Source organism: Lynx canadensis, chromosome D4, assembly GCF_007474595.2.
Source record: "Lynx canadensis isolate LIC74 chromosome D4, mLynCan4.pri.v2, whole genome shotgun sequence".
NCBI classification, from domain to species: Eukaryota; Metazoa; Chordata; class Mammalia; order Carnivora; family Felidae; genus Lynx; species Lynx canadensis.
This window is the reverse complement of record NC_044315.2, coordinates 83,733,541-83,761,384: the sequence shown is the minus strand read 5'-3', so window position 1 is coordinate 83,761,384 and position 27,844 is coordinate 83,733,541. Positions and strand designations below refer to the sequence as shown.

The window sequence follows — 27,844 nt, the reverse complement described above, 5'->3', positions numbered from 1 at the left end:
GCCAAAGCAAAAAAGAAAACACGACTCGTTACAAGATTCCTAACAGTTAGTTTGGGGCCTTGGTACAAAACAGACCTGGTGCAAATCTTGACTCTACTACTTGACAGACTCACGACCCTGAGCAGGTTGCTTAACGTTTCTGAACTTGAGGTTCATCACCTGTAACGGGGAAAAGTAGTGCCAACCTTGGGGGTTCCTAGTTACATCGGGAATAATGCGTGTCAAGGTGCCTTCTAGCTCTAGGAGGGTGCTGCTTGGGTCCTCAGCCGCCCTTAGTCCTCACTAAGCTGAAAGTTTTCAGCCACAAAAGGGAGTTGACATCTGTCCCCTCTGTCAGTCCCTACCCTGCTCAAGCATGCAGCATATAAGGGGTAGAGCCAGATCCCAACCCAGGGCTCCCTAACTCCTACCCAGGCTCCCTGATAACCCTATCTGGTGCTGTGTGTTCCTGTCACCGGAGTGGCCTCCAATGCTGTCAGGGAGAAAATGCTTTGGAACACATGGGCTTTCAGGAACCCTCAAATAATTCCCAGGAAAACCCCAGCCTCACTTTTAGGGCTGCCCTGTGAGGCAGAGGCCCCCTTCTCTCCTCCGTAGACACAGCAGATTAAATGTCAAGGCCCAGAAATCTCTAGCGGGGAGTCAAAGGCGGCAGCCAAAGCCCCTTCACGGGCTCAGAACACCGGAGACAGCTTCCTTTGCCTTCACAGCCAAGGTCAGTAAGAAACACTGACCCTCCCCAGTCCAGGTCCTCTCTTATTTGAAGTACTGTTGCCAAATGTAATAAAGCCCACAACAAAAACCTGTCCCTGCCTCCCATCAGCAACAGAACAAATTCCACTTGTCTCAGAATTTTCTTTTCTCTATTAATTTATATATGACTCTGTTCCAAATGTGATTGGAGACGGTTCTTGGCTTGGCATTCAAGGTTCTTTACAAGCTGACCCCATCCTCCTTCTTGGGTCTCCAGTGTGGATGCAGTTTGTGGCCTGGTCGCACAGAGTAAAACCCATCACTTCTGGAGCTACCCCTAGAGTGTCATGCATTTGGCCAACAGCATGTACTGACCAGCCCTGAAACCCCGATCTGCCACAGACTAAGCTGCTGTGTGACCTAGGGTGAGTCCCTTCACCTCAGTTTTCCTCATCGGTAAAATGGGCACATTCTGAGTATATACCTTGCCCTGTGGGGAAGATGAAAGAATGTGCACATGGCATGCCGGGCACACTTGATGCTCAGTCAGTGGTGATGGTTAGATGACCTGAATTTGAGACCCGGCCTTTCACTTAACTGCTTACATGACAAGTGACTCGTCTGGGTTCTAGTTCGACTATCTGTGAAGCGAGGAAAATAACTCTATCATCACCTAACCCCCACACAAAGGCCTGAAAACAGAAGGGACTTAGTGAATGTTTGGAGGCTGCAGCCAGCATCATCTCCCCCAGAAAACAATCTTGCTTGCCTTTTCACTTTCCCAAACCAGTCCTCTGTAACTTTCCTTTTTCTCAGACTAATGAGCAAGAGGAGTCTGAACACTTTTCGCATGGTTAGGCTGTGATATCATGAAAGACACAGTCTTGTAAAACCCACACCCAGGGCCAAGGGAAACGCAGCCCCCTGAAGAGACTGTTGAGTGCAGCCCGCCGTCGATTGGGTGGGGGAGGCTGGATGTGTCCACCACTATGAGTCAGGCCTTGCTTGGCTGGCTATCATCATTCCCCTTTATTTTAGGGGTGAGTTAGAGCTTAAACAAAACATCACCTGACAATGCCTGACAGAAATGCCTTCTGCACAAACTGCATTTCCTTACACTCTTGGGTATGCAGCTGAATTTTCTAACATGGCACCCGGGCGTTCAAATATACAGATATTCAGGAGCTGGCATGGGAACAGAATGAGGGGAGCAGGGTCGGGGGTGTTGGGATGGATTGGGTGCCCGATAGTCTATGGCCTTCCCAGGCAGAGCTGCCTCCAAACCGGGAGAATAAAGGGTATAGACAAAGCCCTTCTGGAAGATGGGCTGTGTCCTGTTCCCCAGTGTGGTCCCGAGCCACTCTCTAAACCTCTCTGGGCATATTTCCCCTCTGGTGAAACAGGGAGTTGGACTGGTGAACTTCTTCCTAGCTCATGGCAGATGAGGGGCAGGCTTGAAGGTCTTGTCCTGTGGGCTGTCTGGGTCTGAGGCTCAGGGAAGCCACCAGCAGCTCCAGGAGAGATGGCCCACCTGTGCACCAATAATTCTGAAGCCAGGAAAAGCCTGGTCCACAGACCCCCTTCTCCTTCCCTCCCAGCTTTTACCCTCTAGCACTTGCCTGCAACCATAAGGTCACGTGCCTCCCCTGGACCCAACTGCTCCGATCTCAGCCTCCCCCCGGTGTCCCACCCCCCACCACCCCCGACCCCCGCTGCTGGGCCATTCCACTAAATGATCAGGTCAGGAGTGACGAGGAAGAGGGAATCTGTGTCATCCTGGCACCACCCCAGCCTCGGGTCTAGGGTCTTGCTCATGGCAGTCCTGGAGGTATCCCTGAGTGCATACAGGTTGTGGGTTCAAAGGTCCAGAGAGAAACGACAACATGGACCGCAGGCCCAAAGGCTCTGGGAAGGGCTGAGGAGAGGTCCCATGGCCTGTGGTATGTGGCCAAAGCCAGCCGTTCTGGGTGGAGAGGGAGCCTCAGGGCCTGGCCCAGCTGCCCACCCTGGTAGAGTCGGGGCTGGCAGACAGCTGTCTGCAGCCTTCTCAGCTGCTGCTGCGGAAACAGATGACGGCACTGAGGCGGAATAAGAGAAAATAAAAATGAGTACAGAGGGAGGGGGAGCTTGGAACAGGGGCTGGTATTTTTCCTCGGGGTGTGGTTTCTGCTCAGTGGCTGGGTGACCATGGAGGTTTGGAATGTGGTTGGACAGAACGGTGAGGAGGGGTGGCAGGGGTGGGGGCGGGGGGTGGCTAGAGGCAAGGAGCAGGAACATTAGCCAAGGGGCCTGAAGCCCAGGGCCACCAACAGTTCGGCCAGAACGGGCGCCTGGGGTGGTACACGGAGCGGAGCCTCCAACCAACACTAGTGCATGGGTCCCAGAGGCCTCTGGTTTAGAGCGGCCCCAGGAAGGGAGACAGAGTTGAGAGAGCAAGAGAAACTATAGGAGTAGGGAGAGGCCTGGAGGTGTAGGGGAGTGTGGTCAGGTCTCCTCATCTGTAAAGCATGGCCTGCCTGATCCAAAGTGAGGCTATTTAGGCAAGGGAACGGTCTCTCTGAGCCTCAGTGTCCTCATCTGTTAAATGGGCTGAATCATCTCTACCTCCAAGGGTGTGCCAGTGGGAGGACTGAGTGGGATTGAGTGCACACGAAGCTCTTGGCAGGGTGCTCTGTGAGTGGAAGGGATTACTAACCCACTGGGGCCAAGGGAGCTTTGACCTGGCTGTGCCACATGCCCAGCACCTGCCCCGGGACCTGGCCCCCCCAAAATATTTGCTGATGGAGCCCCTTGCAGGAGTTGCTGTGGGGAGCCCCCATGCCCACTGCCCCTCCTCTCCTGTGAGCACAGGTCCATGCTCAGACCACGAAGTGGAGGGTGTAGGTGAGCTGGTGGCCATTGTCCCAGGCATACAGCACCCGCTCCTTGGGGTTATAGTCGATCTGGGTGGTGTAGGCGTGCTTGTTGAGGAAGGGCAGCTGCGGGCGCGCGTCGGTGCCCGTGTGCGTGTCGAAGGCGTAGGCCACCTGGCCCTCCTGCTGGTCGTATGTGTCCACGGCGTACAGGATGCCGCACACCAGGAAGCAGTTCCCGTAGGAGTTCCGCCGCAGCCGCGTCTTCCACGTGGTCTCGCGGTGCATGGAGAGGTCGCCGGGGTCCAGGCGGCTCAGCACGATCACCTCGGGCTGGGCCTCGTCGCGGTCATCCACCGCGGGGTAGATGACCCACAGGCCGCTCTCGTCCACGGCGAAGTCGATGTCCGAGTGGCCGCGCCACTTCCAGGGCGTGGTGTCCTCGTACACCACGTCTGGCAGCAGCGCCCAGGAGGCCACGAAGCGCTGCCTCAGGTCGTACTTGATGATGTTCTTGGTGAAGGCGCGGTTGTAGTAGAAGGCGCCCTGGTACACCACGTGGCCCGTGCCGATCCAGTTGTAGGGCAGCTTGTACATGTTACTCCAGCGGCCTGTGTGTGGAGGGCTGAGGGTCACACCTGAGCCTCCCAGACAGCCTCCCCGCTCACCCCAGGACTGGCGAGGCCACCCAGGGCTCTTGAGTGGCCCTGCAAGCAAGGGACACTGAGTGTGCTATGGGCCTGGAGCTGGGCCAACCATCCCACCCCACCGCGCCCACCGAGGAGGTACTGTTATCATCCCCGTTTGCCAAGGAGGAAACAGGGGCAGAGGGTTCAAGGTCGCACAGTTATGGAATGGGGCAGCCAGGATTTAGACAGCCTCTATGCTTTGTCTCAGCGTCTTTGCCCATGCTGTTCTTTTCGTCTGGACTTCCATTCCCCATCCTGTCTGCCTGAGGAAGGTCTCCTCCTTATCTTTCAGAGCCCTTAGCCAACGTTACCTCCTCCAGGAAGCCTCCCACGACGACCCCGGGATTGAGTGAGGGCCTCTCCTCTGACCTACCATAATCCTTGCCTCGGCACTTTTCATTGGCTTCCTCCACACCAGCCTGTGAGCCACCTGAGGCAGGGATCAGGCCAATTTTGACCTGGCAGAGGAAGGACTTTGACTGTTCCAGGCTCTGTGACTCCACAGCTATCAGGATAAACCCAAACTTTGATGTGGATCACGAGGGCCGCCTCAGCCTACTCTCTCATTCTGCTTCCCCCACCTCTCCTCTATGCCACCCTGCCTCTCATCGCCAGGCCTTGGCCCACACAGGGCCTTTGCTGCGTGGAATACCTGTCCCTTTCACTTTTGCATGGCTATCCCTGCTCTTCCTCCAGGGCTCAGCTCAGCATTGCCTCCTCCTCTGGGAAGTCTGATTTCCACTGTCCCTTGAGCTCTCCCACAAACACTACACTGAAATTATTTCTTTTAAGTGTTTGCCTCTCACATCAGACTGTGCATTTCTGGAGGGTGGGTCCTGTCTAAGTGTCTCCTCCCCCATCACGCACCAGATCTGATAACCAAAATTCTGCCTTTCCCTGCCCAGACTTGCAACTCTTCTAAGCTCGGCTCACCTGCAAAACAGAGTGACAACCCCCACCTCATAGAATTTTGAAGATACCATGAGCTGACGCACACAGGATGATTAGCACATAATAAGTGCTCAAGAAGAGGAAACTCTAAGTATTGTTCCTCTTGACAGTAAGGTACACTTAGGAGGGCAGGACCACATCCCTCTTGTTTGTTGCTGTGTTCCAGCTCCTGGCTGGGTGCCAGCGCATAGGGGGTGCCCTCAGATGCCCCTCCTTGGGGTGGCCGATCATTTGGAGCTGGGCCAGGCTGGGGAAGTCTGGACCACAGGAAACCACAGGCAAAAGAGGGCTCAGTCTCCATAGGAGGCCCTCTCCAGGCCGCCCGCACCCTGCCCCCCTTCCCATCTCCGGGCTCCCCAACCTTGCTTGAAGTTTTCCAGGTTGCGGAACTCTGCCAGGCTGTTCCCGTAGTAGTAGTTGGTGACATAGATCCTGTCATCTTTCGCGGCGGGGTCCTTCATCCAGGCTCCCTCATGGCGCCCGTAGCTGTGGTGTCTCACGGGGGGGTCCACAGCCCGGAGGGTGCCCTCACAGCTTATCTCTCTGCCTATGGGGAGTGAGGGGTACAGCGTCTGATACTCAGACCCACAGGCCCCGAGCCGAGCTGGGGCAGCAGCCCAGGGAGCGTTATCTGGGCCATACTTAAATCCCTCCTGATCTTTTTGTTCGAAGCCCTTTTCCCCCTTTCCTCCCGATCAAAGCAATGTCTGATCAACAGAGAAAACACAGAACATTCAGTAAAGGAGAATGAGGAAAATAAAAATGATTCAGAATGTCATTATCCAAAGAAAATTTTAAACATGTTGTATTTCCTTCTGTTTCTTTTTTAACTTTGCATGTCCAGTCATGCAGAGATACGGTAAAAAACCGTGGTTCTTCTGAAGATTCAGTTTTATGTATCCTGTTTTTTCCCTCCACTGGGCGATTTCTCACATCATTAAATGGCTTTTTAATGATGTGATTTCAAGGTTCTACCAGGCCACCAGACAGCTGTGCCCCAGTCCCCTTGGTGTGAGACCTTCAGATTATTTCCAGTTTTCTGATGTTGGAAATAGGCTGGGAGGGAACCGGTTAAGCTGCAGCTGTTGTCCACATTGCCGATGGACCCTTCAGGAAAGATTCCTGGAAGTGGAATGCACTCAGGCCAAAGTAGGCAATGGGTTTAACAATACCTTGTTATCACAGGTAGCCAAGAGGCCCTCCAGAAAGATGGGCTCGATGATTTAATAGGAAACACTTCTACCGAAAGACACAAGCCAAAGCTACAAAAAAGCTACATAAAAAAAAATTAAGATATGAAAATCATTGCTGGATTTGATGATGGGATCCTAGGTGATATGTTAAGAAGGATTTGTTGAAAATACTACCTGTTTCACTGTAAATGTCCATCAAACTTTCTATAAAGGATCAGATAGGTAACATTTTAGGCTTTCCAGACCACATACTTCTGTATTCTTTTTTTTTTTTTTTGCAACCCTTTAAAAATGTAAAAAAACCATTCTTAGCTGGAGGGCCATACAAAAACAGGCTGCAGGCTGGATTTGGCCCATGGGCTTTACCCTGCTGACCCCTGCGAGGCTTACTCACCTGGGTTGGGGACGTCTGGGCGTGAAGGTGGCTCGGTGGGCAGGGGACGGGTGGTGGGAGTCGGGGTGGAGGTGACGGAGGGGTCCGAGCCGGGGGTGCCGGAGGCCAAGTCCGCTCCCTCTGAGGCCCTGGGCCCAGCCTCGTCTTGTTCTGCTGAGTTGGGCTCTGGTGATCTGCCCTCGGCCCTGGGCGGCTGCTGTTCCAGCCAGGAAGTGCCCTTGAGGGCGTTGTCTGCGGGGAGAAGACCCTGTGCTCTATCCTGAGCTGCTGCCCAGTGTCTTCCCCAGGCCCACCTGGCTCCCAGCTCTGGGGCCATGGCGGAGAGAAGCGGGGAGGCCCTGAGGAGTAAAAGGCCTCAAAAAGGGGGAGGTGGGGAGGCTTTGCGGTCAGCAGACCAGCTCCGAGCACCCCAGCTGAGTGAGCTCAGCCAAGTCGCCTGCCTTGGTGGACCTCAGCTTCCCCTTCTATGAAACGAGAATCACAAGGCTCACCACGTGCGGCTGCTGTGTTGATCAGAGGAAAACGTATACAAATCATTTGCACAGGGCCTGGCAAGTACGAGGTGCCAAATATGAGACCCCTTCCCTCCTAAGTGTCAAACGCTTTGTACCAATTCTTTCATGTCCTCGATTCAACTCCAGGAGGCAGAAACCCTTGCTCCCAAATTGCAGACTTTTTCCTTATCCTTTCCCCTGGAACCCAGCCTGTTCCTCTCACCCAGTATTTGCCACTTCAAGCAGGGAGGGGCAGGTGCAGCCAGCCTCCCATCACCTCTGGACTCCAGGTCTCTGTCTCTGTCTCTGTCCCCCCACTCATCTCCTATCTCTCATTTCGTGGCTTTCTCGGAAACCATCCTCCCTTTTTCCCACCCCTGCTGGTAAGGCATTTGCTGACAGGATGACTTTTTCTGCTCCCGTGGGACCTGTGTGGGGCCATGTCTGGGTCATCCCTGACCCATACACTTCTCTGGGCTGGGATGGATGGGGCCTGCAGAGGGAAAGCAGGAAGATTCAGTGCCACATAGCAGAGGACAGAGCTGTGAAGAGGTCTAAGGCAGGCTTTGCAGCCCGCTGACCTGGGTTCCAGTCCCACCACTCACTGTGAAACCTGGAGCCAGTCTCTTCACCTCTCTGAACTTGTTTCCTCACCTGGATCAAGTGCAACAGCATGTGTGAAAGTACACAGAAAACCGAGAAGCCAGGGACAAAGGAAAAGTGATGGTGTGGCCCCCAGGGGACGAGGCCCCTTGACTCCAGGACAATTACCCGACTTCTTCCTTTTCTCTCCCTGCCAGGCTTGCTCTCTGCATAGGGTTTAGCCAGGCCCCATTGTGGGGCAGCCCCTGGAGTCTCTCGGGAATGGGGCACACCCTCTTTCAGGGGAATCTGGCCTTGGCAGCCTGCCAGGGCAAGAGGCTTGTTCCCACGGGCCTCGCTGGCAGAGCCAGATGCTTGCAGCTGTTCTTGGGCAGTGCCCAGCCAGGGGTCAGAGGCTCTGTACTGTGGCCAGGCTGAGCTGGCAGGACTCAGAGCCAGTCAGCAGCTAGCACCAGGGGCTTGGGGAAGAGGCCCCTGAGCCTTGAGAGACCACAAATTTAGGGGGCTCTTGAAGGAGACTGGTCCCTCACATTTCTACCTTCCGGTCCCTTGGACATGTGGGCAGAGGTCCTCACAGAAGGAGGTGGTCAACAGGACCCGGGAAGGGGGAGCAGGCTTGGGATGCCCCTCAGGCATTTGGGGAGGGTTTCAGAGGAAGAATCAGGAGCCACATCAGTGAGGATGGCCCAGAAATTTGGGTACTCTTGGAACTTTGGTCTCTTGTGTTTTTGGTTAATTACTTGGTTGCCCTTCACTGTGATCCCCCGTGGATCGAAGGAACAATATAGGAGTCTGTGGGCTCTTCTTTGGGGAAATAAGAAGGTGGGGGGTGCTGGAGAGGCCATCCATTCCAAAGCCACTTGGGAAACAAGAGGTGCCCAGAAGGCTCCATGTCATTTCCCAGAATGCTGGCTACAGGTCTGGGGACTCCTACCCCACCTCTGGCTGTTGCCTGGCCACGGGTATGTTTTTTCCCACTGGACTGTGAAGTCCACGTTAGGCAGAATCTCTGGGAGATACAGCAAGTACATGGTGGACCTTCAGCAACTTTTTGAATGAAGAAGGAAAAGTCCAGTGAGATGGGGTATCATCTCATTGTGTGGATGAACAAAGGGCACCAACAGGTAACCAGCGGAGGTGACATCTGGGCAGTTTGTAGAGAAGACACTGGATCCGTGTAGGTGATCTTTGGGGTGCCATCTATCAGCAAGCCCCCAGTCCCCAAGGGTCCAACCCTCCTCCAACTCACCAGCCACAGCTTCGGCCACTTCCTTCCTGCCCGCCTTGTAGTAGGTGATGCCTCGGATCACAGCCTGCTGCTGGGCCAGGGTCCGGGGCTTGGCTGTGGGCTGGGGGAATCTGCCCTTGCCGCCCTCCTTCCTCAGCTTCTCCACCTTCAGCAGCTTCTCCTTAGGAGGTTTTGGGAGGCCCCTGTCTACAAAGCTCTTCTGCGTGTTGCTGTATTTGTTGTTGTCTTTGCCTTTCCCTCCAGCTGTGTCCTGAGGGAGAAGTGAAATCTCAGACTTAGGGGAGGTAGAAGAGGTGTTGTGGGAGGTCACGGAGGCTCAGCTTATGGGGACTGGAAGCGGTCATGCCACTCCAGGACCTACGCCTCAGGTGCTCGTGAAGTCACAGCTTTCCCCCAGAGTGGCGAAGTCCATGACTGGGGTGTGCCTTGGTTTCCCCACTCAGCAATAGCTCCCAAGCCCAGCCTCATAGGTTAGATTCCTGTCTCATTTCCAACCACCCGCATCCTCGCCCCCAGGGGGTAGATTATAATGATCAACTCCCTAGGGAGGTAACTGGTCACCAGGTCAGCTTCCTATCCCTGTCTCTCTCTCACTCATGGGTCTTTGTTAGTGGGCGGGGAGAGGTTCTCAGGCTCCGAGGCAAGATGACCAATGTCATCTCAGTGTGCCGGGAACTGTCCCAGTTTTAGCACTGTAAGTCCTGCATCCTGGGAAACCCTTCAGTCTCAGGCAAACTTGGATGGGTTGGTCATCAAGGGCATTGCCCTTTGTGCATGCAGTTTCCAACGTTTTGTAAATTTTATTTTCACTTCCCTTTAAATGCCTCTGATGCTGGCTTGGCACAAGATCACAGGCCCTGTGACATCACCTATTGTTAGGCAGAATCTCCAGGAGATACAGCAAGTACAGTATCTAGACCTTCCGTGTCGTGGCCAAAACAGCACTCATTCGCGCCTGTGGACTTGACACGGGAATGAGCAGGAAGCCTGCCCTGGGCTAAGGCACCAGGCTTCCTCCACGTTTTATCAGCAACTAGGCGGTCCTGGCTGCAGACACAGATGGCCCCATCATCACAATGTCAGCATAGGAGGCCAAGAGGCGGAGAGGAAGAGCATGGGCTCGCCAGTCACACAGATGCGCGTTCAAGTCCTGGCACAGCCGCCCTCTCTCCATGTGACCTCGCTCTGCGTTTCCTCATCTGCCAAATGGTCAATGATGCTCCCTCCTCATGGGTGGTTATGAGAATAACTGAGATCCTGTCTGTGAGGAAGTCAGGTTTAGACTTTAGAAGTCAGGTTTAGAGGATGTCAGGATTCCACAACGTCGGCTCCTTTCTTCCCTACTCCAAAACACAAGGCCGCTGTGCAGAACGGAGCGGTTGTGCCCTACACATGGGTGACAGGCCAAAGGGGCATGAGGGCACTGAAATTGAGCCTGTACTTCCATTTGCCAAGCCACACACCCTAGTGTATATCTATCATAGGAGGGAGCCTCTGTACAATTTGCCCACCCACAAGGGGCTCCTTTTTATTTGCCCAGAAGGAGAGCCTTTTTGGCAATTTGTCTGCTTAGAGGAGGGCCTTTTCTTTCTTCTTTCTTCTTTCTTTCTTTCTTTCTTTCTTTCTTTCTCTTCCTTTTCTTTCTTTCTTTCTCTTCCTTCCTTTTCTTTCTTTCTTTCCTTCTTTCTTTCTTTCTCTTCCTTTTTTCTTTCTTTCTTTCTTTCTTTCTTTCTTTCTTTCTTTCTTTCATTTTATTTTTAAATTTATTTATTTTGAGAAAGAGAGAGAGGGTGCAGGAGGGGCAGAGAGACCACAAGAGAGAAAGAGAATCCCAAGCAGGCTCTGCACTGTCAGTACAAAGCCCGATGTGGGGCTTAAACCCATGAACTGTGAGATCATGACCTGAGCTGAAACCAAGAGTCGGACGCTCAACCAGCTGAGCCACCCAGACACCCCAAGAAGGGCCTTTTTCAAATGCACATTAAGGTGTGTTATATGTCTTGGATGGCTCTGTTGTCTCTGCTCACTTTCTGCTGAGCTTGAGTATGGAACGCCTGGGTACTTGCTGTAGGAATTCTCCACTCCAGACTGGGTTGATGAAGTGGTGTTAGTCTGCAGGGTTCCCCGAGGCATTGCCCATCTTCCCCCGAGCAGGCCTGACCCAGCCAGGGGTCCAGCCACAGCAAGGGAGGCTAAAAGTGGTTTTGCTGCAGCCCATCCCCAGGACCAGGCAGGGAGGGTCCTCTCTACAGCCTTGTCCCCACTCGTTTGGAAACGGAAATGCCTTGGATGCCGCCAAACACCTGTCTCAGCAAACACACCCCTCGGCTGGATCCCCACATCTGCTCCCAGCTTACCTCTGTCAACCGTGCTCGCTGTATGCCAGCAACCCCTGCCCCCAACCCTGCCGTGGACTCTCTAGCTGTGCTAACCCTCAGCCCTCTCCTATGATCTCAAACCCCCATCCAGCTGGTTCCTGGGACTGAGGTTCTTGGCACACTGTGTTCCCAAGTCCACCCACCTTCTGGCCCCATCACCAGAGCCATGGCCTCACCTGAGCCTTGCTAGCAGGGCCGGGGGCTGGGGCAGCATCTGGGACCGTGGCGGCGTCCTTCTGCAGCAGCTGGAGGCCCAGGCTGGAGAGCTCCTTCTTGATGCCCATCATGATGGCCGAGTGATTCTCATAGCGCTTCAGCTGCTCACTGAGATGGCGCATGCCCTCCTTCACCACCTCGTTCTCCCGGCTCAGGTTCACCTTGACGCTCTGTGGGGCAGGACCTTAATCAAGGTCTTTCTAGCCTCCTCTGAGAGCCACTCCCCACCCCCCGCCTCCCTGGAGGGGACACCCCAGCTTCACTGCCCGTCTCCTGAGCAGGGCCCAAGGGTACAGACAGTGGCACCAGCAGGCCTGGGTGGATAAAGCATGCTGCCCAGAGGCCATGTGATCATTCATGTCTTATTTAAAAAGTGAATGAGTGATGTTTTTCCTTTGGGCAGAGGGAGCCAGTTCCTCCCAAGTGAGGCTGTTTTCTCCACTTCCACTCAGAGTTAGCAATAAGGGGTTTTTTTTGTTTGCTTTTTTTTTTTTTTTTTTTTTTTTTTTTAGTTATCGCCTAGTGAACAGAAGCAAAGCGCAGATAATGCGAAACAGAAGACAATTAAAAAATCATTTCTTCGTGGCTACGGAAACCATTTCTGATTTGTTCCAGCCACAGCAGATACACTCTCCAGATCGCCTGGCTCCTAGTTCCACGAAGCGAGTTAACATTTCCTAAGATTACGGGAGGAAAGGCCAAAGAAGGATAACCATGGAGCTGGCATCAGGAGAGCCTGGCATGTACGAGGGGCACAGAAAACACCGGCGCACGGTAGCAGTCCAACAACCATTACCTGACTCCCATGCTGGCAAGGGCCTGGCACACGGTAGATACACACCAAACACTTTTTGGATAATTGAAGCCACTGTGACCCCAGCTTTGGGGAGACCAAGGGGTTAATCTCTCACCCGGGGGCACAGGATGCCGAGGTGCCCCCTCCCTCTGGAAAGGAAGCTGGGAAAGGAAGCCCCCACACCCGCTCCTGGCAGCTGCATGGCCCCAGGCTCCCGGCAGCCCAGCAGGGGCCGGATGCAGGAAACAGGCGGAGGCCGGGCTGTGCCAGCAGAGATGTGTGCCAGTAAACCTTGAACCTGCAGCGTGGACGCCCCAGGATTGTCCAGCTCTGTCGCTGTCCTCAGGGGGCAGTCCTGGCCACCTGCCTAGCCCTCCAGCACATTTGCACTTGACCAGAAGATGCGTCTGCTGCAAGTGGGTACTGGGACCGCCATGCTGTCCTAATAAGCCCTACCCTGGTGGGCTTGGCCAATCCTGTACTTTTATGTGGCATTTTATGCGACAAGTAGCCCTGGACTTGTGTAATGTATGAGTCTTGGTCTTGGTGAACTGAGGGCAACTGCAAGTTCCAACCAGCCCTACTCCACATCCCTTTCATGTAGTCAGCCAGTGCCTCAGTTTCTCCACCCAGCCTTCCAGCTTCCTGTAGGCCCACGAGCCCAGTCAGACTGCTTTTCCGAAGTCTGGACCCAGAGGCCTACAGCTCCCTCTCCCAGCTGCCTGCTGGAGTCCAGTTTTCAACAGCCACCAGGGTCAAGGCAGAATTGCCCAGGCCCCTTCAGACACTACCCTTGGCGTCCAGTGTTGACCCAGCCTGGCTCCTGGGTAGAGCTCTGCCCTTACCTCTTCCAGCGTGTTCATCTGGGAGGCCACCTTGTGGACATAGGCGTGCACTTTCATCAGGTCCATGCTGTACAAGGTGCCCTCCAGGAGATCCACCATGGACTGTAGCTGCCCAGGAAAGGGTGAGAGGGTTAGGGTAAGGGCAGAACACAGGATCAGGCACATATGGTGCAAGAGGAGCTCTACCACTTGGAATGGCCTCATGGGGCCTCAGCACCCATTGGACCCAGCTTGCTAATAATAATGAGAAAAGCAGTGGATTCCATTCTTGAACTCTTATCACAAGGCAGGTACGGTGTTAGGGGCTTTAACGAGCTGTTTCACTTAGTCCTCAGGACAACCCCATGGGGTGTGTGGACACTGGAGATCAATGTACATGCCCTGGGATCCCTCTTACCTATTTCTTGTGCCCATACCTGGCTTCCACGTGCCTCCTTTTTAACAGCCTGCATCTGTGACCCTCTTCAAAGAGCTTCTGTGTCCCCAAAGTGCCTGGGAGCGTATGTCCTCCCGGGGCAGTCCTTAGGCAATGCCTGGCAGGTATGGGCATTGAAAAGCCCAGCTCCCTAGCCCCAGTGGGGGACAACTGGGCTGTCATTCACACTCCAGCATCCCCTGGGGCTGAAGCTGATGCTTGGCCTGAGACCACACCCTACTGGGCTTCCTTCTCTTCCCTCCTCCACCTCTACTACTTTGGTACCAGCTTCTCCTGGGCTTTTCAGAATAAATCACCAGCACACGAATCACTTGCCTCAGAGTCTGCACCTTGGGACCCAAAGACAAGGTCTGGACAACTTTTCCTTCCTTCCTTCCTTCCTTCCTTCCTTCCTTCCTTCCTTCCTTCCTTCCTTTTCATAATCTCTGTGCCCAACATGGGGCTCAAACTCATGACCTGAGGTCAAGAGTCCCATGCCCTACGGACCGAACCAGTTGGGCACTCCGACAAAGTCTGGAAAACTTTTATTTTCATCTTACAGAGTAGGACATTGAAGCTTAGGTGAAGTGACTTGTCCAAAGCCACCCAGTTGTTAAATGGTGGGGCCGGCAGCAGATCCCAGATTGATATACACCAAAACCTCTCTCCTGTCATGCTTTACCATTCCTTCTTGTGTTCAGATGGGGAAACGGAGGCCAAGAGAAGGGAGGAGCTTGCACAACAAACAGGCCAGTGGCAGATTCTGTGTCACCTGTGTCCAGCGCAGGGCTCCTCTCTGCAGATGTCCCTCCCCTTCCTATCTCCATCACACGTCATCAGGATATGACCTTTCCAGATGGCCAAGATGCCAGTGAGTGTCAGGGAAACCAGGGCACAAGGGGCTGGCTGGAAATCAGCTTCCCCTGGCTTCTTGAGGAGGGCTGTTTCTTCAGCCCACCCTCTCACATGGCCCTACGCTGAGTCCTGCAGCATTTCTCAGGGTCTGAGCAAGCCAGCGCTCCTGTCTGACCCTGGCCAGCTGTTTCCAAAACAGTTTTACTCCCACTCTCCCAGGGGTGTTCAAGTTGTTTTAAGCCAGAGATCTTTTCTTTGAGTAGGCATTGATCTCTAAAATGGAAAAAGGGAGTGGAGAAGTCTTACGGAAGCAAGGGTTGGGCCTTGAGTCTTGTCTGCTCCCCTGTAACCTAGCTCAGACCCTGAAGAGTTGCTCGGTACCCCTTGGGCTCAGGGGAGCACAGTCTGAGAACCATGCACATAGACTCGTGTGTGCTTTGGCGTCCTTCTCTGTGAAATGAGGCAATAGGGCTGTGGTCAGGAGCAGTAGTGTCTGGACAGGGCTCTGCAGAGTGGGCATGCTGCTTAGGGCTTCATGAATACCAGCAATAGTGATACTATTCCAGGATACTAAAGGGGATCCTCCCAGCTTCAGTCTACTGCCTTCATGGTGACCCAAACTAGCTTTCCAAAACACAGCTTTGACCTTGGGTCTCTCTGCTGCTAGATAGCTTGTCATGGCTCCCCAGTGCTCACGTATGACTTTTTACTTCTTAAGCCTGGCATTCGAGCCCTCTATGCTCTGCCCATGTAACCTCAATGGCCTCAGCAAATGTTTCCTGTGGGCCAGGAACTAAGAACAGTGATGAGTAAGATAGACACAAGCCTTCATGGTCCTTCACAGGCTGTCAAAGAACAGAGCGTAACAGAGAGGTGCCCAGATCATTAATGTGAGGACGCTGACCTTGTCTAGGAGCAGATGTGGATTAGTAAAGTATGCCGGGAGGGAGTTTTGTTTGAGCTGAGCTCCGCAGGAGGAGCCCAAATTAGGCAAAGAAGGCAGGAGAAGGGCAATCCAGGCCAAGGGAACAGTTTGTATAAAGAGCGGGAGGGAAGAAGAAACACGGTGTGTTTGGGCCATGCTACCGAAGTGTGGTCTGCAGACCAGCCCTGGCCCAAGCTATTTGTCGCTCATCTATGATAAGGTAATGACAAAAAAGTGGGAGTAGACTTTTACAAACTTTCAGATCCCTTTGACAAAGAAATTTTTAATCTGTTGACTCTACTAGTAAAACACTGGATTTGTATTTTGCATGTCTGTTTTCTGTTTCATTTTTCGAATAATTCATTTTTATGGCATTTTCCAAAAGTATTGGTTCTTGTTTTTATTTTTTTATTTAAAAAAAATTTTAAAGGCTGCCTTTTTTGAAAAAAAAAAAAAAACAAAAACACTTAAGTTTATTTATTTATTTTGAGAGACTCAGAAAGCATGAGTGGGGAGGGGCAAAGAGAGAGAGAGAGAATCCCAAGGAGGCTCTGCACTGATGCGGGGCTCAAACTCATGAACCCTGAGATCATGACCTGAGCCAAAATCAAGAGTCGGACGCTTAACTGACTGAGCCACCCAGGCACCCTGGTTCTTATTTTTTAAAAATTTGTCTTGGGGCACCTGGGTGGCTCAGTCGGTCAAGCATCCGACTTCAGCTCAGGTCATGATCTCACAGTCCGTGAGTTCAAGCCCCGTGTCAGGTTCTGTGCTGACAGCTCAGAGCCTGGGGCCTTCTTCAGATTCTGTGTCTCCCTCTCTCTCTGCCCCTCCCCTGCTCATGCTCTGTCTCTCTCTGTCTCATAAATAAAAACATTAAAAAAATTAAAAAAGAAAAGAAAACTGGTAATAAATAACAAGAGCCATAAATCTGTTCATGCTTTCGGCACAGTAATGCATCTTCTGGGTATATAACTTTAAAAAAAAATTGTCTTTCACCACAGATAGTTTGAGAAACCCTATGCTAGAGGAATTGACAGGTGGCTAGTGGGGCTGGAGCAGAGACAGTGCAGAGAGCCATCCTGGGCCACATCCACTCCACCTGCTCTCACCCATAATACCCTCATTTCTTCTCTGCCTGAGGGACTCCTACCAAGCCCTCAAAGCCCAGCTCTAATGTTACCTCCTCTTCTGGGTTCCCACAGTCCTGGGACATCCGGTGGCCCAGCACCAATGACACTGACATTGTTGGAGTCAGGAGCTGTGTCCCCATAGGACTGGGGATTCCTCAAGGGTGGGCCCATGTCTAGTTCATGTCCAGAAGGAAAGGGAGTGAAGAGGTAAAAGGTATGCACCTGTCACTAACCTCCCCAAGAAAGGGAATCTAAAAATCCTCTCTCTCCTACTCAGAGTCATGCAACAAAGACCAAATCACAGCCGAAGTTCTTAGCTTGAAAGGGCTGGGGTAGAGACAGGGGAGGATATAACATGGGTGTGCCCTGCTTCCCCTCCTCCATGGGCTTCCCTTAACCTCCTCTCCTGGGGGGCTTCCCATAGACAGGCTTCTGCTGAAGGACAAGTTGCCGAGCCTAATGGGAGAGGCCTCAGCCCTGTCTCATACTGCCTCTGCACCTCTCTCTTGGGGTTTTCTGGGTATCTCTCAGGTACCTGCCCCTGACCTACAGTGTGAATGAGACACAGTATTTTCTCCTCCTCTCCTCCTCCTACAATACCACCTACTGGATCAATCTCACCGCTACCCTACTCTGGTCCTACAAGACTGAATGAAAACCATAATGGCTGCTGTGTACTGAAAAGACCTAAGGGACAATGGGCTCCTGGCTGAGAGCAAGTCACAATCCCTCTCTGGGCCTCAGATTCCTCCACAAGTAAAGCTAGGACCATAAGTTTGCTCTCCAAAGGGCTGTGGCAAGGATTAAATTAGCCAGAATGTATGAAAAGGTTTTGTGTATCCTCATGTAAAGTATGCTTACAATTTAGTTAATGAGAAGTGGGCTTGAACAGAAGTTGGGGTTTGTCCCTATGGCCTCAGTGCCTCAAGTCTGTAGAACCCTAGTGAAGCCTCAGGGAGACAGTGCATTCCGGGGACTGACAAGTTGTTAAGAGGTAACTTGTCCTCAAATTCAATCCTATCCCAGCTTTGAGAGTTTTGGTATCCATTTAGTTGTTACAAAAATAAAACTAAAGTTAAATTTAAAGAAAATATTTTTAGCCAAATGTGGGAGACCATTTTTCACGGGTCTCTTGCTTTTTTCTGCATGTCTTGCATGCAGCGGTGCTGCCTGTCTTTGTTCCAGGACATCTTATTGTATGGTGAGCAATCTTGGAACATAGAGTGTTTCCCTCCAGAGTCGGGAAGGTGTGCTCAGTGCCCATTATAAAAGTTTTGGATTTTTTAAGCTTGGGGCTCCACTCTTGAGAAATACCCCACTGTGTGTGCAGGTGTTATCTGGTCTTCACTGTATCACCCCATGGGAACTGGAGCTGGAAGAATCAGTTCAAAAAAATGTAGATACTCTGGCTGCTGTGAGTAATAAAGTCCTTAGTCTCTGACCCAGGAGGCTTGTGTCTTCTGCCAGCATCCATGAAATGGGCAGGCTGACTTGTTATCTTAGAAGTATGGTAACATCTCAGTCAATTTCACAGTTCTTGATACCAAAAAAGGCAACATAGATACTCATATGTTTGGAAGAAATTGTAAAAGAAAAAGATACTCTCAAAAGACAGCAAGTTTATCTGGTCCATTACAGAAAGGAAAACAGGAGAGTAACGTTGTTTAGAACACATGCTTTGGATACAGCAGGAAGTCGTTCAAATCCCAGCCCCACCAAGCACAGAGCTGGGTGTGTTATGAATGCCACAAAGGTGCCTGGCTGGCTGTGGGGACTGTGATCTAGCCTGCACATGCCTATTCAAGCCATGTGTCCTGGTGGTAGGCCCTGGCATGGGGCGGTGTCCCTGGAGGTGGGGCTTCTTTGTGATCTGCCTATGGAGGTGGCTGGAGGGAGGTAAGCATAAAATTTATATAAAAGTATGGTTTAGACCTCGAAGCTACCTGCCATTATGTGAGAGCTTGGGCCACACATAACTTGTGTCACCTAACTTCCCAAACCTCAGTATAAAACGAGGACAGTGATTCCATATTTCCCAGAATGGTTCAAGAATTTAGAGGAAAAAAAATGTGTAAAATGAGCTTAGCACAACATCTGGTATGCAGGTGGTGCCTGAATATGGGAAGTGGTATCATTACATTAAAAACAATAAAATGCCACAAAACTTAAAATTTAAAATACTATATTCTAAGGGGCTTACAGATGAACTGGTTTGGGTAAAATATAGGACACCGAACTAGGTGATAAAGTATATATCTGTTTGCTTATTTTCTGTCTCCCTTACTCAAGGCACGATGAGTTCCCCCCTTTATCCCCAGAACAGTGCCGCCTGGCCGGTGGTAGGTGCTCTGTAAATATCTGTTGCATAAAGGAGCCTGCATTGTGCACACCTGCTAGAACACAGGGTAAACTGTGTAAACGCCGCCTCCATCACTTACTGGCAAATAGTATTGGGCAAGAAGTGGCTTTCCCTTCAGGGAACCTCGGTTTCCTCCCCTGTGAAATGGGGTAACAAGAGCAGCCACCCAGAGCGTGTGGACTTTTCACTGAAAGGACAGCCCACGCTAGATACTCACCCAGGAGGCGTTCCCTGCCCCCCCGCCCCAGAAAGTCTACCTTGAGGAGCTCCGGTGCCTGCTTCTTGAGCTTCTCCATCTTCCACTCGTTCTCGCAGGGGTTGAGTGAGGAGGGTGGCGCCGTGCAAGAGCAGCGGCAGTCGGTCCCTGAGCTCACGGTCTCCACAGTGTAGAAGTCCTCCACCCGTGCCCGCCCGCTGCGCACCCGGCTGCACGCGTCCTTGCTCAGCGGCCTCATGATGCACTTGCAGCGGCAGTCAGAGCCCTCTGAGGTCATTCGCACCTGGTCCATGTCACCAAACACCTGCAAGAGGGGCTCCGGTGAGCCGAAGGCCAGTGCTGGGGGGGAGAAGGAGGAGGGAGGAGGAGCCAGGAGGAGGCACCTGGGACAGGTAGCGCAATCCAGTGCCCTTGGCCTTTGGGGTGCCTGGCTGGCTCATGCAGTTGAGCCCGTGATTCTTGATCTCGGGGTTGTGAGTTCGAGCCCCACACTGGTTGTAGAGATTACTCTAAAAAAAATTTTTTTTTAACTTAAAAAAAACAAAACAAAACATGGAATTACCACAGGACCCAATAATTCTGCTTCTAGATAGAATTATTATCTAAAGATGACTTCCCCAAAGAACAGAAGACAGGTATTCAAACAAAGACTTGTGCATGAATGTTCACAGCTGCATATGATTCACAATACTTACGAGGTGGAACCAATCCAAATGTCCATCCGCTGATGGGTAAACAAGAGTGGTGCGTCTATACGGTGGAATATTACTGAGTCAAAAAACGAATGAAGTATGGATGCATGCCACACCTTGGATGAACCTTGCCAACATGCTGCTAAGTGATAGAAGCCAGACGCAAAAGGCCACATATTGTATGACTCCGTTTATTAATATCCAGGCTAGGCAGATCCACAGACACAAAGCAGATTAGTGGTTGCCAGGACTTGGGAGAGGGGAAATGGGGAAAGACTGCTCAATGGGCACGGGGTTTCCTTTTGGAGTAATTGAAAATGTTCTGGAACTAAGTAGTGGTGATGGTTGCACAACATTGTGAATGTACTAAATGCCACTGAATCGTACACTTTAAAATGGTAAATATCATGTGTATTTTATCACAACAGTAAAAGATATGAAGAACTTTTATCGGGCACTTACTACACCCCGGTTTTCATGTGCATCACATCCTTTAATAATATCTATGTATGGGGGGCTAGTTACCTCCAAAGTCCTTACCATGATCTTTAAGGCCTACTTGAACTGACAGCCTCTTCTCAACCTTTCCTCTTGTCACCCTTTCCTTCCTTTGGGTTACTCCATTGCAGCCTTTGCAGATGTGATACCCTCATCCTGAAACCCTTATTCCCCTGATACTCCCTTGGCTTATTCCCTCATGTTACTTACACATCACCTCCTCGGAGAAGCCTTCCAGACTAACCCACCTCCCCTTACTCTGTTCCCTTATCTAGTGGCTTTGTTTTTCTTTATTATACCTATTACCATCTGAAGTATTATATTTGTGTTTGCTTGTTTTTTTCTTACTCTACTGAAGGAACCATTAGAGAAAGGGACTTTGTTCAGTTCTCTCCTATACCACAGAATAGTGCCTGCATGGCCTATAGTAGATGCTCTGTAAATATCTGTTGGATAAATAAGCCTGCATTTTGCAGAAATGCTAGAGCACAGGGCTAAGACCGTGGTGTCTGCAACCTGGGTTAGTAGCTGTGAGATGGTAAGCAGCTCAGCCTTTCTGGCCACTCCCTATTTGGCTCAGCCAGCCTACTCTGGGCTCCAGGCTCTTGGAACACAGCTCCCCAAGGCTCAACCAACAAACACCCCAGGCCTCGTGGCTACTTAGCTCTCACTGAAGTAACTGGGACTCAGTTTATGGCTCCCTTGGGCTTCCTGCCAACCCCAGTGCCCTTGAATGTTGCAGGGCCCTTGGAGGAAGGGCCAAAGGCACCCCATATCTGTTCTGAGCTGTCAGACACCTGTTTGGGCCTCTGGCCTCTGTTGGACCCTGGGTGACAGCTGGAGGTGCAGAAGAAATAGGTTGAGATACATTCTTGAGCTTTCCTGCTATATGAGAAGCTGGCAGAGTAGGCTCTGAGAACACAGAGGAAGACACCCATGAAGACTGCTCAGAGGAGGGCACCCTTGGGGGGCATCTTTAAGGAGGAGAAGGGCATTCGAGGGACAGCAAATCAGATATGTAAAGATGAGAAATGGCCTGGCACTTGGGGATCTGAGGGAGAATCATTTTGGCTGGTACTTGCAGGAACCCGGGGATGGCAGAGACCAGCTTGTGGAGGGTCCTGAAAGCTGGTTGAGGATCTTGGTTTCTTCCTGAAAACACTGGGGAGTCACGGAAAGATTTTAAGCAGGGGAGAGCCAGGTTCAGATCTGCATTATGAAAAGTTGTATTATTATTATTATTATTATTATTATTATTATTATTATCGGGCTGCCTTGTGGAGAGATGGTGGATGAACCATCCTGGGTCACAGACCTCAGAGGTGACATTTACTAAGAACTCACTAAGTGCTGGGGAAGCGTGGGGGCAGTGGTTAGGCAACAACCATGGGCCATCTACAGCTGTGTGTTCTTGGGTAGATTGCTTAATCTCTCTGTGCCTCAGTTTCCTCATCTGTAAAATGAGGGTACTACTAGTGTCTGCCCAACAAGGCACTGAGAGATGGAATGCCAGGATTATGCTCAGTCCAGTGCCAGGAGCCCACAGTACAGTCTGTTTACTGTAGCTGTTGTTATTACTACCAATAATCCTGAAAGGGGGTCGTTTTCCTGCTTGTTTCTGTCCTACAGATGCCCTGGAGCCATCAAATGACTTGTTCAAGGGGATTAGAGCCCAGTGTGGGTAGACTTCCAGTCCCCTGGGGGACAAGGAGGGTGGGGAAGGAGGAAGCTACCAGTAGCTTTGTCCTGGGCCCTCTGTGGGCAGAGTGTAGCCTGGGCACTTTGGGGCAATTCTCCCCTGCCTATGAATGCTGACAGCCAGGCTGGGGGTTTTGCACATTCCTTAAATCTCGGCCAGTGCCTTAAGCCTGCCTTCCGTTCGAGACTCCTGGGCCCCCTTCCCAGATCTGCCGGGACCTCCAGCCACCCCCAGCCACTCCCCAGTGGGTGGATATGGATGTGCTCTGTGTGGCCAGGCCAGAGAGGCTTCCTCCTGGGGACCCACTCATAATCCCAACGTCCACCCCCACCAGCCTCCACATCAGATTGCAATATTCCTTGTCTCCTCAGATGAGGTGCTACATCCTGAGGGGGGCGGCCAAAGCCCTGATACCGGCCAGGAGTCGGAAGAGGGCCTCTGCTCCCAGCCCCAGCTGCCAGGAACCTAGGCAAGGCCCTCCCTTCGGTGATTACTGGGGCCGGCGGTGCTTGATTGGAGGCAGCAAGGCACCATGGTGAGGAGCCAAGCCCAGACTCAAATCCCAGCTCCTCCATTTCCCTGCATGGCCTTGACCCCTCTAAGTCTCTGCGTCCTCCTCCATAAAACGGGGAGGATAATAATCTCTGCCTCGTAAGCTTGACCTGAGGCTGAAATGAGTCAAAATGCATGCAAAGCGCCTGGCACCAAGCCTGGCACAGAGTAACTGCTCTTTAAGGGGTGCGTGCTATTCAAGTAGCCGCCAACAACCCTCCCTCATGTTTGCACGTCATTTTCTACCTCTCTTTGCTCTCATCACAGCCCCCTCTTACAGAGGAGAAATCTGAGCATCAGAGAAGACTAGAGGCTTGTCCAGGGTCACTAAGAACAGCCTGACTCTAAAACTTTGGTTTACTTGCTGTTCCTCCCATGACCACCCATAGTCAACAGGCAAGGGCTTCTCCAACAACAATTGAGCTGGGACAGAAAAGGGGGCCCTGGGTTGGGTCACAGGGGATGGTATAGGACCTGGCCCACCCTGCCCTTGGCACGAGGGCTGGAGCTGTTGTGAAGCAGCAAAGTCCCTGCATCACATCGCATCTCTTTCTACGGCCTCACTCAGCACACACCTGCTGCCAGAGACCCCAGAAGTGTGTGGGTGGCTCAGGCTGAAAAACATCCCTAGGTATTTGGGGGTGCCTGGGTGTCTCAGTCGGTTAAGCGTTCAACTTTTGATTTCAGCTCAGGTTGGGATCTCACAGTTCATGGGATCAAGCCCTGCATTGGGCCCTGCACTGACAGTGCAGAGCCTGCTTGGGATTCTCTCTCTCCTTCTCTTTTTGCCCTTCTCTCGCTCTCCTTCTCTGTCTCACTCTCAATCCCTGCCCCTCCCTTTTCCTTTCTCTCAAAATAAAACAAACAAACCAAAAAACATCCCTAGGTATTTGTAAGGAAATCCTCCAATGAGATGGTGAGAAGGCGTACTTGAGATTTTTCTGAAGAAAGATGGATAAATCTGGCCACAGTGAGAAGAGGAGGGTTTACACTTCTAGAATGTTATAGAAATGAACAGATTCACATTGTGTTACCTTGAGGTGGAGTCTTCCTTCTTTTCACATGACCACCCCAGACTCACTGGGAGCCAGTCTCCATGTCCCCCTCAAAGCCCTCCCCTAGGGCCCAGTGCCAGCTGGACACTCCCTAGATGGCATAGGACCCCCAAACTTAAGCCATCCAAAACTGAACCCAGCATCTTTTCTCAACTGATGTCCAACTACCCTCCCACCCAACCCAGATATCTGAGCCTCCTTTTTACACTGGACAAGCCATCAGTCATGTTCTTCCAATTCTTTATCCTAATTATCTCCCATCTCTATCCCTGGTTCTCCATTCCATGATGATAGCCCAAGTTCAGACCACATTAACTGCTACCTAGGAACACAGCAGCCTCCTCTCTGCCAGCATAATCTTCCAGAAGCTCCCCTTTGGTGATCTTTACTCTCTTGCTCCACAAACCTTCATGGCTCCCTATAGCTCCATGAGTTTTCAACTGGAAGGATGTGCCTTGGAATGACCTGGAGTACACTTGGAAAATGCAGGTGCCCTGGCCTGAGTCCACACTTCTTAACTCAGACTCGGAGGCTCCCCAGGCCATCTGGATGCCCACTGAAGGCTGAGAATCCTGTAACCCCAGGATTCTCCAAACTCCTCAACCTGACTCTTTTGACCCTCAGTGTTCCAACCTGTCAAATAGAGGTTGGCAGCAGGGTTGTGTAAGATTCTGAATTGAAGTGCTGGGCGTGGGGCTTGGCACACAGGATGTTTCTCAGTACTTTCTTCTGGGTGCCCCAGCCAACAGGAATGTTGGGGCAAGAATTTCCCTGTGGAGAGACCCTGTGGGGCCTGACCTGGCCCCACACTCTTTGGGAGGAGGACTTCATCATTTGTATCCCTTGTCTGCCCTGAGGCTGTTTTCAATTACACCCACAGGCAGAAACTCCCCGAGCAGAGGCGCAATAGCACCGAAGCCCCCGGAGACCAGCCTGGCCTAGAACATCTGATCCAGCCTGCGCCACCACAGGCTGCCTGTGCCAGCCCCTCCTGCTCTCCTGGCCCAGTCCCTACAAGCCTTGGCCTACCCTCCGTCCTTGGGCCCCTGGTCAGCAGCAGGGATGACCAAAGACCCCCATCCCCTTGTCACCGCCTGGATGCATGGCAGTGAGGCACGCTTCACAAATGGGGCAACTGAAGTAGCAAAGGGGAATCCTCAGCCACATTGCAAGGGCATACAGCAGAACCAAGTGCCATGCCTGGCTTTCATGTGGTTACCTGTCTGTCCCTCCAAGCTGGGCAGCCCCTCAGAAATGCCAGGGAATCTGTGAAGCCCTTCTCCCACTCCCGTGCTGGACAAAGCACCTCCTTAGATGAAAATTCCAAGTCCTGTTTAGGAGAGACCTTGCTATAAACACTTGCTATAAATTAAAACACCCTGAGTAAGGAGCTCCCTGAGACCACAGAGTTCTGTGGTGAGTACTGGGGTTGAGCTGCCCCTGCACCCCTGAGAGTGGGGGGCAGGAGTGGGGGGGCTGGACTCCCCCAGGAGCAGGAAGCCTAAGGTGGGGGGCAATTTAACCCTTTAGGGCCCTAGATAGGCTTCAAGTCCCAGGCTGGCCCTCGAAGGGCTCCCCCCTCTCCAAAATAGGACAGGCTTGGAGAGGAAGGATGGTTATGGGGGAGGGAAAGGGTGATAATGAAAACAGCTCTCTCTGTAGGGCCAGCAGGAGACCGGCTGTGCTGAGGAATGCAGAGTAAATTCACCCATCACTTGATTTTTATTTTTCCCAGCTGGCTGAAGTGGTGTGGGGTGGGAGGTGTCTGAGGAGGGCTGTGCTGCATCCTGCAGGCTCTAGGGTGCACCTCCCTACCCACCAGCCTCAGCTTGCCCTGGAACAGCTACACACACACACACACACACACACACACACACACACACACACACACACCCAACCTAGCAAGTGTTTGGCTGACTCACTACATAAACAACATGTTGGGTTTTCTTTGTCTTTGCTTTGTTTTGAATGTTAGCCCTCCCCCACAAGCTCTACAGTCCTCTGCATGGCTCAGAGGATGCCCTGGACCAAATATTCCTCCCAGCCAGAGATGGGAGGGGCAAAGCATTGATCAGGTTATGTGGAGTTTTTTTTGTTTTTGTTTTTTTTTTGCTTACTGTTCCCCTACCTGAGCCAGGGAATGCGAGAGATCCTACATAGAAAGGAAGTTGGACAGAGATTGTTTGTCAGATGGGGAAACTGAAGCCCAGAGTCAGGCAGTGACTTGCCCAAGGTCACACGATCAAAGAACAACAAAGGGCCAGAACCTAGGTCTTTGGGTTCACAAGCTGGCCACTTCTCTATACACCCGAGTTTCCCATCTGTAAAATAGGAATGATATGCATTCCCTTCTTATCTTTGGAGTGCATGGTCAGGACTGCAGCTCCCTTGTTTTCGTACCCTGAGCTGAACCTTCAGGGTGAGGGTCTGCTAGTGCCCAGTGCTCATAAACTTAATATGTGGCCAGTGGCTTTTGCCTTTTACCTTGCCTGTGGGCAGTGCAGCCTCACCTTCTACCCAGGAAAGAGGCTGGAGAGACACCAAAGAAGTCACTCCTTTGCTCTCCTGCTGTATGAGTAAGGGCCCTACTTCCTTCCCACCCCTCATTCATTCCCAGTCCCCTTCTCCTTCCTGGGTCATTTCCAGAACACCCTCAAGGGGTCCCTGCTCTCACTGATTCTGAGTGCTTGCTCTCTCAACATTCTGGATCTCACCTCCTTTTGGGTTCCCCTGATAAGATTTCTTAATCACGGTATGATTTATTGGGCACCTACTAGGTACCAGGTGTGGTGCTAAACATTTTACAGGCATGACCTCACCAAAGAACACCAACTGCAGGAAGCGGGAACTATTATTATTTCCATATTTACAAGCGAGGAAATGGAGGCTCAGAGAGGTAAAGGCCCAATGTCACCCAGATGAGAGATGGAGTGGGATTTGAACTCAGGTCTGCTTGACACAAGGGCAGATCCTTTCAGCCACAACAGAAAACAAAAGCTCAGGTCCCTTAGGGAAACACGGTGTCCTCCAGAAGGCGCATTAGATCCCTAGCAGGACTACCAGAGGCCAGGCAAGTGGCCAGCCCACTAGGTTTATTGGGTAGGGACTCTGGATGCCCAGCATGGCCTGAAAGCCTTGACTCCGGCTCTGTTGCAAATCCTGGAGTCCCTGGGTAGTTAGTAGTTACCCAGGGGTCTACCCCACCTGGTTAGCCTGCCGCGGAAACTTTCAGCCAGATTTCCAGACTGCCCCTGCCCAGCGCTCCTAGGAATCCCCTTCCTGGGCTGGGGACTGCATCTCTTGTCTGAGCCCCCTCTAAACTCCCAGGGTCCCCTCTCCCTGGCCCTGGGTTTCAGTGCTGACCTTCTCCCCGCATTGGACTGGGTCCCGGAGCCCCTTCCTCAGGCCCCAGGTCCCAAGTACTCCTACCATCTTCAGCGCTTCTTCCCCCACGCGCTCCTCTCCCTGGGTCCTGGCCCCAGCGGCTTCCTTGCTGAGCCGGCCGGGTCTCCCACTCCTGGTCCTCCGCTCCTGGCCCGGACACCCTCCTCGGTCGGCACCCTAGCCACAGCGCCCCCTCGCGCCCGGCTCCCCGCGGAGCTGAGCCCCGATCAGAGGGCCGCGCCGTACCTTACTGTCAGCGCGCACCCGGCCGGCGCGCAGCAGCAGCAGCAACAGCAGCAGCAGCGGCGGCAGCAGGAGCAGGGGCAGTGGCCGGGACCGGGTTAGGAGGGCGGCCGCGGCCATGGCGGGATGGGCACGGTGGGCACGGACGGCCGAGTGCGGACGCTGGGAAGCGCGGGCCGCACTGTGAGCTCTGTGCAGCCGCCAGCGAAGCCCGCGCGGCGCGCCCCCCGCCCCACGCCCCCTCCCGCGCTGCCGGGGGCGGAGCTAGGGTGGAGGGGGCACCCCGCCCTGCCCGGCCCTCTCTCTGCGGGGCCTCTTCGCCATTGGGCGGCTCTCCAAAGGGCATCCCTGCCAGGACACAAAAAAGGGTCTTGTTCGGAGTCCCCAGGAGCCTCGGGGCCAAAACGCGGAGCGCGGGGTCGACACACGGAGGAAGGTCCTGTTCTGTGAGATGTGGGACCGTG

The 27,844-nt window shown here is 52.5% G+C and overlaps 1 protein-coding gene across 1 annotated transcript; it reads right to left on the bottom strand.

Annotated features, from left to right (window-relative positions):
* Positions 1-17: 17 nt before the first annotated feature.
* On the bottom strand, positions 18-27,500 carry OLFML2A (olfactomedin like 2A). Its single transcript, XM_030293914.1, has 8 exons — positions 27,384-27,500; positions 19,298-19,561; positions 13,354-13,461; positions 11,673-11,882; positions 9,119-9,368; positions 6,773-7,003; positions 5,547-5,732; positions 18-4,156 (listed from the first exon to the last, which is right to left on the bottom strand). The coding sequence occupies exons 1-8, from the start codon at positions 27,498-27,500 to the stop codon at positions 3,552-3,554; spliced, it is 1,971 nt and encodes a 656-aa protein (XP_030149774.1). The 3' UTR covers positions 18-3,551.
* Positions 27,501-27,844: the final 344 nt, after the last annotated feature.

Bases quoted from the DNA above. Each gene is read 5' to 3' on its own strand.
- OLFML2A (XM_030293914.1), bottom strand. From the start codon at position 27,500: ATGGCCGCGGCCGCCCTCCTAACCCGGTCCCGGCCACTGCCCCTGCTC. The intron at 19,562-27,383 runs GTACGGCGCGGC...CCCCTCTTGCAG, and splicing joins GGGTGCGCGCTGACAGTAAG to GTGTTTGGTGACATGGACCA. The intron at 13,462-19,297 runs GTAGACTTTCTG...TTTCCTGGGCAG, and splicing joins AGGCACCGGAGCTCCTCAAG to CTACAGTCCATGGTGGATCT.